The sequence below is a fragment of the Genypterus blacodes genome, unplaced genomic scaffold, assembly GCF_046128005.1.
Source record: "Genypterus blacodes isolate CSIRO-AG114 ecotype Tasmania unplaced genomic scaffold, CSIRO-AGI_Gbla_v1 ptg000076l_1, whole genome shotgun sequence".
Lineage (NCBI taxonomy): Eukaryota > Metazoa > Chordata > Actinopteri > Ophidiiformes > Ophidiidae > Genypterus > Genypterus blacodes.
The window spans coordinates 666,358-680,795 of record NW_027466885.1 but is presented as its reverse complement, the minus strand read 5'-3'; the positions used below and the strand labels follow the sequence as shown (position 1 = coordinate 680,795).

Below are 14,438 nucleotides of genomic sequence, written 5' to 3'. Positions count from 1 at the left end.
AACATTTGTATTTCCTAATACATTAGTTCGATCCAAATCAAACGTTAGAGAGAGAGAGAGAGAGAATTTAACTAGAGTATTGTAAGACATTAAAACCCAGTAGGAGCACTGTATGAGTACGGTATTGGACTACTGGATTAGATCATCTGTTTAATGAGCTCAGGTCAGGAAGGGATTGTGGACATGGGAAGCACCTCCCCTTACTCCTGCCAGAGGAGATATGAGGAGGAGAAGAGAAGTAGCTGCTGGAGGAAAATAAGGCTGCTGAGATTCAACATGCTTGTGAGTCTGCTTACATGTTTGCCTGTCTGTGTGTCTGTGTCTGTCTGTCAAATCACCTGTCTGCTTGTCTGTCAGGTTCCTGTTTGCCGGTTCACATACTTGGAGTAAAACATTTTCCCCTTCACTCAGCACGACAGCGATCACCCTTCACTCAGTGTCAAAAGCTCACTACTGAAACAAACATAACAAATGAACAAACATAAACAGTCAAATGTTACCAAAAGGTACATGTGGCCGCAATATGAACATAGAATTTGTTGTAAAATTCTTTAGTATCTTTGCATATGTGGAAAGGTCATCTGATTCCCACTAGCGTCAGGATTGTGATGATTTGGCAAAAGTGGAGCGTGAGGGTAAACATAGACGTTCACATACACACACACACACACACACACACAGTGTCATGGGAAATGCCAATCTGTGTGTTTTCTGTTGAGAAATGTAAAGAGAATGAATCCGGCACTATTCGATGTGTTTTTGTAACAGCCTCTATAGATTACTAATGCTGTAGATCGGATGCCATGTGTTGTTAATTCTATAAATAGTTACTTCTGTAAACCCACTGTTTTAAAGAAATTAAGCAAACACACAATAGAACATCCCACAAACATTAAAACATTACATTACATTACAAATCCTAAAGCCATCACACATTTCATCGTGTCCAGTGAACACCACACGTCTCCATCTAAGTAACTTATTCACAACTGGTAAACTAAATTTTGAGGCACCAATTTCTTCTACTCTGTTGTGTCCTGTTCCAATGTACTTGAGTTTGTTGGACGACACACAGATTAAATCAGATTAAAGCTAGGAACCCAAATATGACCGTCATGAGTATTATCCTCCACACACTATGATGACTAGTGCTAATAGTAGTCCGACTTTTTTGTACAACAAATGCGTATAAGTATAGTGATCATTATTCAGAACTAAAATGTGTGTGTGTGTGTACAGAAAGTGGGTCATGGTAAATTGATCTTAGGCCCCCTTTGGGTGACCCTTGATGACAGGGGTGTCTCCTGATGACCTCAATGGGGGTCAGGGGTCTTGCTGAAGATTCATCAGTCAAGTATGTTTCTATTTATGACTGGTGATATGTTCTGAGCCTGACCCCTAATGAGCAGGCACAAGTTCTCGTCTATGAACCGACAGTGTTGCTACTAAGAAACCTCAGCTCAGTTGCTGATATCAACAATGTCCCTAACAAGAAATCCTATCCATAGACAAGTTTTGAGACTCTGGAATACCTTAGTGAAGCAATACAATTCCTGAGGTCTTTCATTTGATTATTCAATCATCACTTCTTTCAGTGAACCCTGTCTAAAAATCACATCATGCAATATCCTCGATGTACAACATGGAATGCATTCAGTCCTCTGACTCGCTCATTGATCCTGAAAACCTCTGGACTTGATATAGCTGTCCTTTGATAGACGTTCCACTCAACAACACAGTGCTCTATATTGTCTCGCACTGTCCACTCACACTAACTGACTCATCATGTCAATTTCGAACGTCCCGGCTGTGGACAGAAGAATCTGATCTTGTCAGTTATAGATCACCTTAGTTGAAGCTTCCTGTTGTCAGAATCTCTCTCTGTCTATGTCAGCAGGCTTCTCTGTGTCATAGCTTACCCATTACATTACATTACACAATTCTTATTGACAAGCACAGTTAAATGGAAATGAATATGATCACACTCATCAGTGCACAGCAACACTAAAGGACTGAACATAGTCACAGCGGATTTAGCTGAGAACACATGATGTCGCTGATAAGTGTGTTGTCATTGTCCTTTAACAGTGTCGCAAAATCACACACACAGTGGAAAAGGAGGGAACTAAGACGAGATACATACAGAGAGAGAGAGAGAAGGGAGGAGCCACGAGAGGGAAAGCAGTGACAGAAGTGTCTGAGTGTCACAGAGAGAGAGACATACTGAGGTGTGTGACTGAGGACTGTTTCGGATTAATTATCGGTTTGAAGTAAGGGAGGCGCACAAAGGTACTCTGTGTGTGTGAGTGTTCTACTTTTATTCACAGCAGTTGTATGAATATAATGTTATACTTCGATATATTACTTCATTAATTAATGCAACGGTCACGTGTTTACTAACCCCAGTTTATCAATTAAACCCAGGTGTTATTTGTCTGTAAAATTCCCAGAAACATTAAATTACTGACATATTTACAAATTTAGTCCTACTAAGGTCGGGGTGAATATTAACATTGAAATAAATACTTCTGAACATTTCTGACAGAGGAGTTTTCTAAATATAGATATTTTGAGAATCCTCATTACAGGCACTTGAGTATACTTCCATCCTTCTTCTGTTTGATTGCGATGCCATAAATGTGGTGAGGTGGAGGCAAGATGTCAATGAGACTGTAAAGGGAATTAGCTTTAGTTTGAATCTATGAAAGGTCATGAAAGATCAAACTAAAGGCATCCTAAACTGTGCAGCAAGTACTTATGTTCGGGTTATCATGAGACGTGGTCTACCTTTAATTTTAACATGAAAACATCCAGACCTTAGTGAGAGAGATAAAAACAAAGGAAGAGTGAGTGTGTTTGTCCGTTCTTCCCACAGTGTTTGGTTTCACTGAAGATCTCTCTATCTCAGCAAATGTTTTGAGATATGTGAGACTCTCATCCTCTTCACTCTGTTTACACCCCAAACTATCCCATAATGCAAGCGGAGGATAAGACGCATGTCAGGATTTATTTACCTCAAAATATAAAATCTGTCGGTTCACATCAGGGACACAAAGAAGCTGTAGAAATCTGATTTTACCACAAACAACATACGCAATCAGGATCTGACTGTTACGGTATCTGTCTGTCTGTAGGATCTCAACTTTTTTGGGATGCACTTCCCTGATGGAGATCAAGGCCAGACAAAGAAAGACAAAGGCTGCACCAGCAAGGTACATGGACACATCTTTATTTTTAATCAAGAAGTAGTATGAGTGTGTCACATGATTATTTCTCTCTGGTGACGTGAATGGAATTAAATCAAATTGTATGTATGTATGTATGTGCTTGGGCTTGGGGGTGTGCTTTGCCTTTCAGAACACCATAGCAACATGCCAAATATTCAGGCAACCACTAAGTAACACCGTGGAAACAATAAACACTAGCAACACGTAAATAAATCATTAGGCCACCACATCATCATCAGCATCAACAGTCCTGCAACCATCTAGCAACACCTTAGTAGCCACAATAGCAATGTCTAAATAAGTCATGGAAAACCAGAAAGATTTGTTTAGGGAGACTAGTAAACCAGTGTGTCTGTGCTCTGCAGGGAGAGGCGTGTCACTCTTCTAACCCAACCAGGAGCTTCCTCCATTGGACTCCGTTCAGTAGCAGCCAGCCCTCCAGCCCCAGGCCTGCTCAAGCCAGGACTTCTGCGTCCAAGATGAGTCCGAGCTCTTCCAAAACCATTTCCCCCTCCACAGCTGGGATCAGCCAGCAGGGCTCCGTGCCCAAATCCCCACGCAGGTACGAAAGTGCTGACCTATGACTTCACTGTTGGAAAGGAATATACAGTATAACTCATAATCCAAGTACAACCTCAAGAGTCGTATGACTTAGCAAAAGGATTGTTACCGTGTAACTGATGTAACTATGTAGATGACATTGTTTTGTCCTGTAGGTGGCACTACAGAAGTTGAATGAATTTACATAACTCAAGGGTCATTGACAAATTGCTGATATTCCCAGGCTTCTCAGGATGTCCACATGTTCATTTTGATGGTTTTGTCTCATCAGGCTCAGCTTCAGTGGGATCCTCAGGTCAATTCCGAGGGATTCAAATCTTCAACCTTCATCATCCCCTGTCGGCATCAAATTCTTCTCCCGCAACAGGAAGAACAGAACCAGAGGTGCGTTTGTCTGTATGTGCGGTACACCACTAACAACTACTATTGTTTGGACAAGAAAAAACATGATCGATCATAAAAAGAAAAATCTTTACACTTATTGCAAGCATTGAGAAGTTTTTCTTACCTACACACCCTCTCTCTCTCTCTCTCTCTACCTACCTCTCTCACTCTCTCTCTCTCCCTTCCTTGCTTGCCGGCTCTCCTCACTGCCCCTCCCGCTGAAATTTCCATAAGCTGAACTTGGCATCTCCTCTGTTCGAAATTTTGGAATCTCGTTCACACGCAGATACACAGGCAGACACACTGTCTTTGCTTCACAGTTTCTGCTTCGATTTTTAGAGGATATGATGGAATGTGTGGTGAATGCATGTTGTTGTGGTCTTCTGTTGTTTTGAATGGGTTGCATGAAGTTGTTACAATGGTGATTTCCTGGAATTCTTGCAACTGTATCCGTCATACTCGGCAAACCTTCAAGAAAAAGGCAGTGCACTGAACCTGATTCCAGATCTGCTTTGATAAGCTCCAATAACAATAAATGTTATTATAATAAAACTGTTTTCCCGGCTTGAAGTAACAGAGGGTTTTTTGTAGTGTAGACACACACACACACACACACACACACACAGGGCAGTGATACTGTGCGGAGCTGACATACACACTGAGGATTTAGGTCTTAGATCTTATGGAGTATCTACCCGTCTGTCTGGATTTATATTTCTCAAGGATTTTCTCACTTTTCAAGATTTGTGAAGCTGCTGCCTGAGCTCAAGGTTCATTTGGACGTGTCGGATAACAAAGTTTGACCCTCGGCTTTGTTGTTTGTTGTTGGTTGGTTGGTTCTTTGTAGCTGCGATTTGTTTTTCTTTAGTTTGTTTTTGCTCTTTTCATCAGGAGATTATTTTGGATTGTTCATGTTGATAAAAAGAAAAGAAAGAAGAAGCAAAGAAGAGCAGATAGACTGAAAGAAAGAATTCCCTCCCCCCACACCCAATCTGGCAATAGCTCACTTATGAAACAGGTCTTAATGGTAATTTTTTAATTGCGGTAATTGGATTCTTGTTAGTTCTGAGAAACACTTGCATCAGAGCTTCTGTGACTTTGGTTTAGCTTAACTGTTCTAACCGGTTCTTTTGTTGATGTTAATGCCTTTACTTGTTCAATTGATTTGATTTAGCAGTTTAGTTTTAATGTATTTTTTAATTTGGTAAGTGTCATTAGGTTTTCCTTTTTTGTTTCCAATTTCTGTTTGGTTTGGTAAATGCTTTGATCTGTGGTGATGAAGCGCCTTAGTAACCTGATGGTGAGGAGATGGAAGGAGAAGGAGAGGTGGAGGGAGAGGAGGAGGAGTGAACCATACAGAGTAGGAGAATATGAAGAGGAGGAAAAGGAGGTGAAGGAGAGACATCCAGGCAGGAGAGAGAGACCGGCTGGTAGATGGATGCTGAGGAGAAAGTCGGAGCCCTGCGCTCAGGTGAAGGAAGAAGAAAAGGTGGAGGAAAGAAAGAGTGAGACAGGCAGGAAGAAAGAGAGGAGGAGGAAATCTGAGTCAAACATGGAGGAGGACAGAAAAGAGATGAAGAGGGTAGCAGAGATGGAAAGAGGGAAAGAAAGGAGGATGTCTGCCTCATGCCTGGATGGGACTGGAAGGCAGATGGACAGGAAGCAGCAGGAGACAGACAGGCGGACATTGCGGCGACGTTCTGAACCATGCGGGACTCTGTCTGTCCAGCTACTTTCAATGGTCAACAGGAAGAGGAAAGACCTGCAACACAGACAGACAGGAATTTTACGGACATCCTGCAGTGAGGAGGGAGACAGGGAACAGAAAGACGGGTACAGAGAGACGGCCAGGGGGACATCTGAACCCACTGGCTCTCCAGGAAATAGTAAGCATAAGGAGGATAAGGAAAGTTTACTGAGACATTATAGATTGTTGTTTGTAATTTGTGTGCTCAATAATGCTAAATCTGATCTGTAAGTTTATGGTTCTTCATTCATTAGGTTGAACAGATTTAAAATATAGATACAATTAATTTATACACTTAAAAAATACAATGACTGCTCAGGTTACCATAGCAATGGTGTGGGACAACTAAGGACCATCTTGGAAACCACCTATTACTTTCCAGCAACCATCAAGCATCCCTTGACTGGTCTCATTGTGCCAGAAAGCATGCGGCTCCTTCAGATTATTTTACCTTTTCTTGTCTGCATGTTTTTCTTTTTCCAAAACAAAAAGAGTGCTTACTGGGAATGTTGAACGTGTGAATGTGGAACAGTGTGAAAGGTACAAAAACAAACCTGATCCTGGGATTGCCTCACAGCCTATTGGGGGTGTGTCACTGTTTTTGTCTGAATGTCTTATTAGCTTTCTGCCACTATGGGATGTGATCTAATGGTACTCACAGCTCTACCTAGAACAGAAAATAATAAGAAAACACACTGACCCGCTCTCTGCTACCAGAGCACAGAAGTACAAACAACAGACAAACAACAAGCATGAAAAGACACAAGGCAGAATGGAATGAAGGCATAAGAAGGAGAATAAAAGCAGGAGAGACAGGTGGAACAGAAAGATATCAGTACAAAAGGGAAAACTGACTTATTTCCTCAGTGAGAACATGAAAGGAAAGTGCTCCTGTTCACCTGAAATGCCATTCTGTTGTAACTGGCCCCATGCCCACATGCCATGATTTACAATTCACGTCAGGAGGGTTGGACCCCTTTCAAACGTGCTTGCAAGTCAGGTTTCTAATAAAAATGCTTTTTTCCCCTCCCTTTCCCTTTTCCTGCTCTTGCTGTTTGTTTCTCTCCTATCACTTTTCTTCTCATCCTATCTTTCACTCCCGCAGCTTACAGCCTCTCCTCTCCTCCTCCTCCTGCTCCTCCTCCCCCACATCAGGATGAGGTTAATTCTTTCCACCTGGAGACGTATCTGACAGAGCCGAAGAGGCGGGAGACAAGGAGGCTGCGTTCCTTCTCCTCACCCCCTGACACAGGACAAGCCTATGCCTCCTCCTGCCGGCAGACACCTCCTCCTGTGTCTCCTGTAAAAGAGAGGCTGGTGAGTGCTGTACAGGAAATGAGAGACAGACTTTTTATGATGGGTATGGTAATAAGGAAAAAATTAACTTAACATAACTGTACTCATATAACATGTACTATTAGCTGATGTAGTATTTAAAACATTAGTATCTAATCCAACAAACCATCTAGAAATTTAGAGATTTAACAAGTAGCTAACATAATGTAAATAATTAAAAAAAAAAATTAAATTGTATGACTTGTTTTTATTTAATCAATTATTTCACATTTAATGACACATTTAATTAATTGTTGACACTTTATTAATTATTTAATGGCATATTTATTTATTTAATTTTGGCACTTTTAGTCCTCCATAATTATGAACCCTGGCAAAGCCTTAATAAAATTTGAATGCTTTAAACCAAATCCTTAAATTCAACCAAAATTCATACATTCAAACATGTTTTGCCATTAAAAATTGAAACACTTAGTAATATACATACCCCCTTTCTCCCTTTATTGTTTTCCATATTACAGAGATAACTTCTTCTCTTTCTCCTGTCTCTCTTGAACAACACTGCCCATTAACAGAAAAGGAGTCCAGAAAAAAATAAAATTCTCTTCTGTGCAACTATTTCTCCAAATAGTTAAGAAAGAATTAAAAGCTCATTCGCAGGTATTTTTCAACTTTTATTCTTGAAAATAAAACCGGAAGCACACTTAGTTAGCGTCGTTAACTTGTCAGCTGCTGCAATCCCGGTGCTGGCTTCACCTGCGATGTAACGGCAGCTAGCGGCGCTCTGTACCGACGCTTTACCACGCGTTTACCCGCACATCAGCAACCGGAGTGATGGAGGTTTAAGTGAAACCCAACAGGTTCGGAGGAGACAAGATTTCAGACGGCCAGGTATTGCGCGAGCTAATGGTAATACGCGTCGCTCATTTCTAATAAAACGACGTGTTGTATAATCCAAACTGAAACTGCGCACCTCCCCTTTTATTGTTATTATATGAAAATATGTAAATACAGTCAGCAAATTCACGAGAATTTGTGGACCAGATTATCTGTTCACCAAATGATTCGTTACACTAGGACACCCGACTGTCCTTGACACCATACATTCTTTCCTGGTCTACAAACACACACACACACACACACACACACACACACACACACTCTTGAACATTTGACAGTTTTAAAATAAACTCCTACCCATAGACTGAATCATCATTGTATTGTTGTTGGTACGTTTGAAATTTTGATTTGTTTTGATTTGTCTAGCAGGTAATGCTTTCAGATGCGATGTCGGAGCAGCCAGAGCCTGATGATGCAGGTGAAAAATAACGAATTTCTTTTGATTATTTACACTCAATACACACAATGTTTTTGTTGCTGTGAGTGTGTGCATCATGTTTTATGAGCTAATATGATAAGGTTGTCCCCCGACGTCGCTGGCCTCTTTGTTTATAGTTTGAACATTCTTTATTAGTTAATATTTAAGCACTTTACCGATGTGGGATACCATCATTTTATTTTGTTTCTGGTTCTGGACCCATCAGTTGTTTGTTGTCTTTCTGTTTTTTTTCTGTGAGTGAAAACCCCCCCAACCTCTTTATTACATTTATCTATATTTTTCCCTTACATATCTGTAAATTAATGTGGCTGAGTGTTGTCATGGTAACATATGGTTTAGCGACTGGATTGGCTGATTGGCAGAAACCAATAATGTGACAATAGGGTAACACTCTGAATCTAAATCAACATTTGTTTGGGTTGTTTTTGGCTGTGACACGTTTTTATTATTGATGACTAAAATTTGATGTGTGTTTGTTTGTTTGTTGTCTCAGCTTCAGAGGAGTCGGAGGAAGACATCTACATCCGCTTCATGAAGTGTCACAAATGTTACGACATCATTCCTACAAGTTCCAAATTGGTGGTGTTTGATACCACGCTACAGGTGAGAGAGAGAGAGAGAGAGACGGAAACGGAGACAGAGCAATCTATGCAAGGAAGTGAGAGATTTGGTGTCAAATAATAAGTTGTGTTTTTAGGTGAAGAAAGCTTTCTTTGCTCTGGTGGCAAACGGAGTGAGAGCTGCTCCACTGTGGGAGAGCAAGAAACAGAGCTTTGTAGGTAAGATGTTTGTGTGTGTGTGTGTGTGTGTGTGTATGTGTGTGCGTGTCATTTCTCATGTTTATATTTAGCAGAGCAAGCACACATCAGCCACAGTCCTCTGCACACAGTCCTCTCTTCAATTCACCATTGTTGTTTGCTCTTAATACTATGTGGAGCTCATGAATCTCTCTCTCTCTCTCTCTCTCTCTCTCTCTCTCTCTCTCAGGAATGTTGACCATCACAGATTTCATCAACATCCTGACTAGATACTATAAATCCCCCATGGTAGGACCCACACACACACTCTCACATACACCCAACTTTACATTCTGATTGAATAAAAGGAGACAGATCTGATATTCTTAGAGGAACAATGATGAATCAGGAACAATTTCAGCAGAATCATGGTGCATGCTTGTATGACTGTTGATGTGACTCCTTGTTTCTTCTTCTCTTTTGCGCTTGTGTGTATGTGTGTGTGTGTGTGTTAGGTTCAGATCTATGAGTTGGAGGAACATAAAATCGAGACTTGGAGAGGTAAACATATGGAGTCATGTACAAATATTGTATTGATGATCATTATTATTAAAGGTGTGTTCTGTAACCTTATAAGCAGCTAGATGATGGAATTAAAATTCTTGGTATGATTCAGAAATAAACATCATCTACATTATGGAACATTACTTTATAAACCTCAGATAATGGTGACCTTTTCCTCCTTTGACACAGGTGTTTCTTTGTGTTCTTTTGTGTTTTCTGTATGATGGTATTATATGTAATAATGTACCGTATGTGTTAACAGAGCTGTACCTGCAGGAAACCTTCAAACCTCTGGTCCACATTTCTCCTGACGCCAGGTGTGTGTGTGTGTGTGTGTAGTTAGCAATATGATTCACTAGCTGTTGTTTTTACTGATTTGTATGGAGAAAAGTCTGAGTAGTGATGAGAAAAGGTCTGAAACATTTGAAAGCCATTTTAAAGTTCAAACTCTCTCTCTCTCTCTCTCTCTCTCTCTCTCTCTCTCTCTCTCTCTCTCTCTCTCTCTCAGTATATTTGAAGCGGTGTATTCTTTGATTAAAAATAAAATCCATCGCCTCCCCGTCATCGACCCGGTCAGTGGAAATGCTCTCTACATCCTCACACACAAGAGGATCCTCAAGTTCCTGCAGCTCTTTGTAAGTCTTCCTCTCAGAAGCCCTAACATGGTTCGGTCGTTGCATGACTTGGACTACAGTCGCACATTCGACTCGACTTTTCAAGGTGTCACATCAAATTTGGACACCTTTTGTTATTTAGTTGTCAAAATCCAAAGACTTCAAGAATCAGTCCTACATCCTCTGTGTGTGTGTGTGTGTGTGTGTGTGTGTGTGTGTGCGCGTGTGCGTGTGCGTGTGTGTGTGTGTGTGTGTGTGTGTGTGTGTGTGTGTGTCAGCTGTGTGAGATGCCCATGCCAGCCTTCATGAAGCAGACCCTGGAGGAGCTCGGTGTGGGGACATACGCCAGCATCGCCTATATCCACCCAGACACACCGCTCATCACCGCGCTGTCCGTCTTCACACACCGGCGGGTTTCTGCTCTGCCTGTTGTCGACCACAACGGTAACTACGGCAACCAGAAAAAGCAGGCACCTGAACACCACCATATATAAAATGGTCTTCTTTTTGTTTGTAGGTAAAGTGGTGGACATCTACTCCAAGTTTGACGTCATTGTAAGTAAAGAATCGAGAAGTCTTACAGTTCTGACAACTGGATGACCGGAGAATTTCTTACATGCGACATTGCATTTCCCAACAGAAATGGGTGAATTATTGATTGTCTCTCTTGTCTCTTTCTGGTAGAATCTGGCAGCAGAGAAGACTTACAATAATCTGGATGTGACAGTCACTCAGGCTCTGCTTCATCGCTCCCAGTACTTTGAAGGAGTCATGAAATGTAACAAACGCGAAACCCTGGAGACGATTGTGGACCGAATAGTGAAGGCTGAGGTACAGAACACACACACACACACACACACACAATATACAACACGGATCGAAATGTTTGTTTATCGTTGTTCTATCTTATCAAGTCCGGCAGAAGATTCTAGCAAGAGTCTAAAAGAATTTCAGATTTCAGAACAAATGTAATCTGTGCCCCATTGGTGAAAATTGTTATTGATGTCCAGGTCCACAGGTTGGTTGTGGTCGATGAAGAGTCGCGTATCGTCGGCATCGTCTCCCTGTCTGACATTCTGCAAGCTCTGGTCTTAACTCCTGCAGGTACACACACACACACACACACACACATACACAAATAGAGATTTAGAGAAGTTAGATATTAAACGTATGTCAATGAAACTTGGGATTTTTTATTCCTACTCATTACTGTGGTTGAAGAATGGGTACGTGTCTCTCCTGCTGTCTCACTCTCTGTAGGTGTGGGTAGGAAGCAGAGTCTCCCCTGTCAACCCCCGGCTCTGGACTCAGGACCAGAGACGGAACGTAAAGCCGGACCAGACCAGGAGCCCAGCACGGACACAGAGACGAGGCCTGAGAGAGATGTTGACCTGGAGTTGGACGATGCCGGAGAGAGAGAGGGACAGATTGCAGAGGGAGACAATGATGTCACTAAACCAGAGACTGACATCAAGATAGAAGGAGAGCGAGAGGGAGAGAGTGAGACAGATACAGAGATGGAGAGTAAGACACAATGTCAGAGTGGGGGAGAAGGGGAGGAAGAGGACACAATAGAAACAGGAACACTGGAGAGAGATGAAGAGAGACAGGTAATTGATGAAGATGGGCAGATAGAGGCAGAGACCAGGACAATGGGACAGACAGAGGAAGAGAGGGATGTGGACACAAATAGAACAGAGGTGGAAATTGGGGTAGAAGGAGGAAACGATGAGAAAGAGGACACAAAAGAAGGAAGTGAGGGAGGCAGAGGAGTGGAGGAAGAAGAAAAAAGGGATGTGTTGGAAAAAGAAGAGAAGGAGGAAGATCCAGCGGTAGAGGAGGAGGGAGAGCCAGAGTTAGAGAAGCAGGAGACTAACGAGGAAGTAGCAAAAGAGGATGAGAAGGAGGCAGAGTTAGAGAAGCAGGAGACTGACAAGGAATTGGAAAAAGAAGAGAAGGAGGGAGACCCAGCAGTAGAGGAGGAGGAGGAGGAGCCAGAGGTAGAGAAGCAGGAGACTGACGAAGAACTAGCAAAAGAGGATGAGAAGGAGGCAGAGTTAGAGAAGCAGGAGGAGGATGAGGGGCTAGAGGAGGGTGAAAGGGGAGCAGAGTTAAAGAATGAAGAGGAGGAGACAAAGCTGGAGTTAGAGGAGGTGGAGGGGAAGAATAAGGCAGAGTCAGATGAGGAGGAAGAAGTGGCTGCATCGTAGCATCATTAGACGTTTTCTTTTTGAGGTACCTTGCTGCACTCAAGGTGTTTGACTGATGGACGGAAGGAGATCCAGAACTCTGTAGGCGGACCGTTGCAGGATTGGTGGGACTGCTTTGAGAGAGATTTGCCAGCTGTTCAGGTTTTGCTGCTTGCTGAAAGCGATGGACCATCGGAGGATGACTGACACGGTGGTCGTCTCTCAAAGGATCATTAATATTCAAATCATTTTTGGTGTAATTATGAATTCAAACTTGAAATATAAGCCAGGGATCAATCAGTCTGTTGATAATCAGAGATAATTCATCGACACTAAACAGAAATGAAAGCCAAAGCAAGTGAACTATCAAATAAGAATTCTGACATTTAACTTTTTCATTCAACTTTAACAGTTTTATGTCTTATATTTCAAGGTAGCTGTATTTACTGTTGTCGCCTAAACTAAGCAACCAAGCGCTCTAAAGTTTATATCTCAGGACCCGTTATTATGGAGGAGTTGGCAGCTAGATGTGATGTCAGTAGCAAAAGGAAGTGTCGGTTGCTTGAGTAGTTGCGCAAGAGAGTTTTGACATCCCTGTAGAATCCTAAATAGAGGGGATTACAAACGATGTGGGAAGAAATGTAGCAGTAAATCCATAAATGTCTTAGGCCACTAACAAAAAACTGCAAATGTTAAACAGGAAGCTCCTCAAGGTTTCCAAGGAACAAAATGCTTAATTGTTCTATGAAATAATATTTTGTGTGTGTATATAAAATTATTTATCAAAGTTCATATATTAAGCAGACAAATTGTTGAATTGGAAGTCATATGATGGAACAATTAATCAGTTACTGGTTACTGTACAGATTGCTAATACGGAAATGATGTGGTTGTTTCTGAAAACCTTTTTTTAATTGCAACATTAATTTGGCATAGGAAGAACAATGTGACTATTTAGTATATTATGTAGAAACTGAGCCACTTTGTGCCCGGTATTTACTCTGGAGGTTTCGACAAAAGCTTTTAAAAAACATTTGTGTTGACTTGTGTTACAACAAAGCTTATTTTACCTTTGAAGAACCTCAACGTCATAAGGAAACACAGGCACAGTAATCAAACCCCATTCTTTGTCTACTCTGTCATCGAGAGTTTAGTGACATTTGATGGGACGCACTTGTAAAAAATGTTCTTCTGTCTTTCTGTTTTGAATCTTTCCAAATATTGTTCTAGAAGTTTTACAATCACCACATATTCCTGGTAAAATAGTGAACATTTTATATGGTTATTCTACAGTTTTTATTGGTGCCTGTCATTTCAAAAAGAAAAACTTGTTCAATATGTTTGTAAAATGTTTATCCGAAATTAGAAACTATCCCAGTTTATCTGAGATGATGGTGATTCTGTTTATCAGATATCAGTCGGTGTACTATAGTATGTCTGTAAATTGTTTAATATATATAAAAAAAATCTATTATTTGGATGTAAAAAATTAAAAAATAATCAGTAAACTATTTATTGTGAAATTGATTTATATAGAGTTGAGGAAAGATTGGCGGGGTATTATTCTGAAGAACTTGGGTTTTATACTTTATCTTACTGCTGGAGGAAAATAAACCACCCTGATGATTTCTTTCTTGTTTTCTTTGTTGTCTGTTTAGGTTTTAACAGTGGCTCCCTGGTCCCCATTATGGTAACGAGAATACAAATCAGTGAGGAATATATTGATGAATAATTTCCAGAAATTCTCCTTTTATTCAGAAGAGGGTTTCAATTGAAGTTG

General features: G+C 41.1%; 1 protein-coding gene across 8 annotated transcripts; it reads left to right on the top strand.

Moving 5' to 3' along the window:
- Positions 1-158: 158 nt before the first annotated feature.
- Positions 159-14,286, top strand: LOC143006841 (5'-AMP-activated protein kinase subunit gamma-1-like). 8 transcript variants are annotated; one of them, XM_076158161.1, is made up of 17 exons: positions 159-282; positions 3,135-3,212; positions 3,593-3,789; positions 4,060-4,172; positions 7,025-7,236; positions 8,485-8,533; positions 9,048-9,157; positions 9,252-9,333; positions 9,542-9,600; positions 9,807-9,852; positions 10,118-10,172; positions 10,364-10,490; positions 10,748-10,913; positions 10,987-11,024; positions 11,154-11,300; positions 11,480-11,573; positions 11,730-14,286. In XM_076158161.1, the coding sequence occupies exons 1-17, from the start codon at positions 184-186 to the stop codon at positions 12,677-12,679; spliced, it is 2,622 nt and encodes an 873-aa protein (XP_076014276.1). In that variant the 5' UTR covers positions 159-183; the 3' UTR covers positions 12,680-14,286. The 8 variants fall into 8 exon arrangements, with proteins under 8 accessions (XP_076014276.1, XP_076014277.1, XP_076014278.1 ...); XM_076158162.1 differs by lacking the exon at positions 159-282 and adding an exon at positions 2,121-2,270; XM_076158163.1 differs by lacking the exon at positions 159-282 and adding an exon at positions 2,121-2,289.
- The last annotated feature ends 152 nt before the right edge of the window (positions 14,287-14,438 follow it).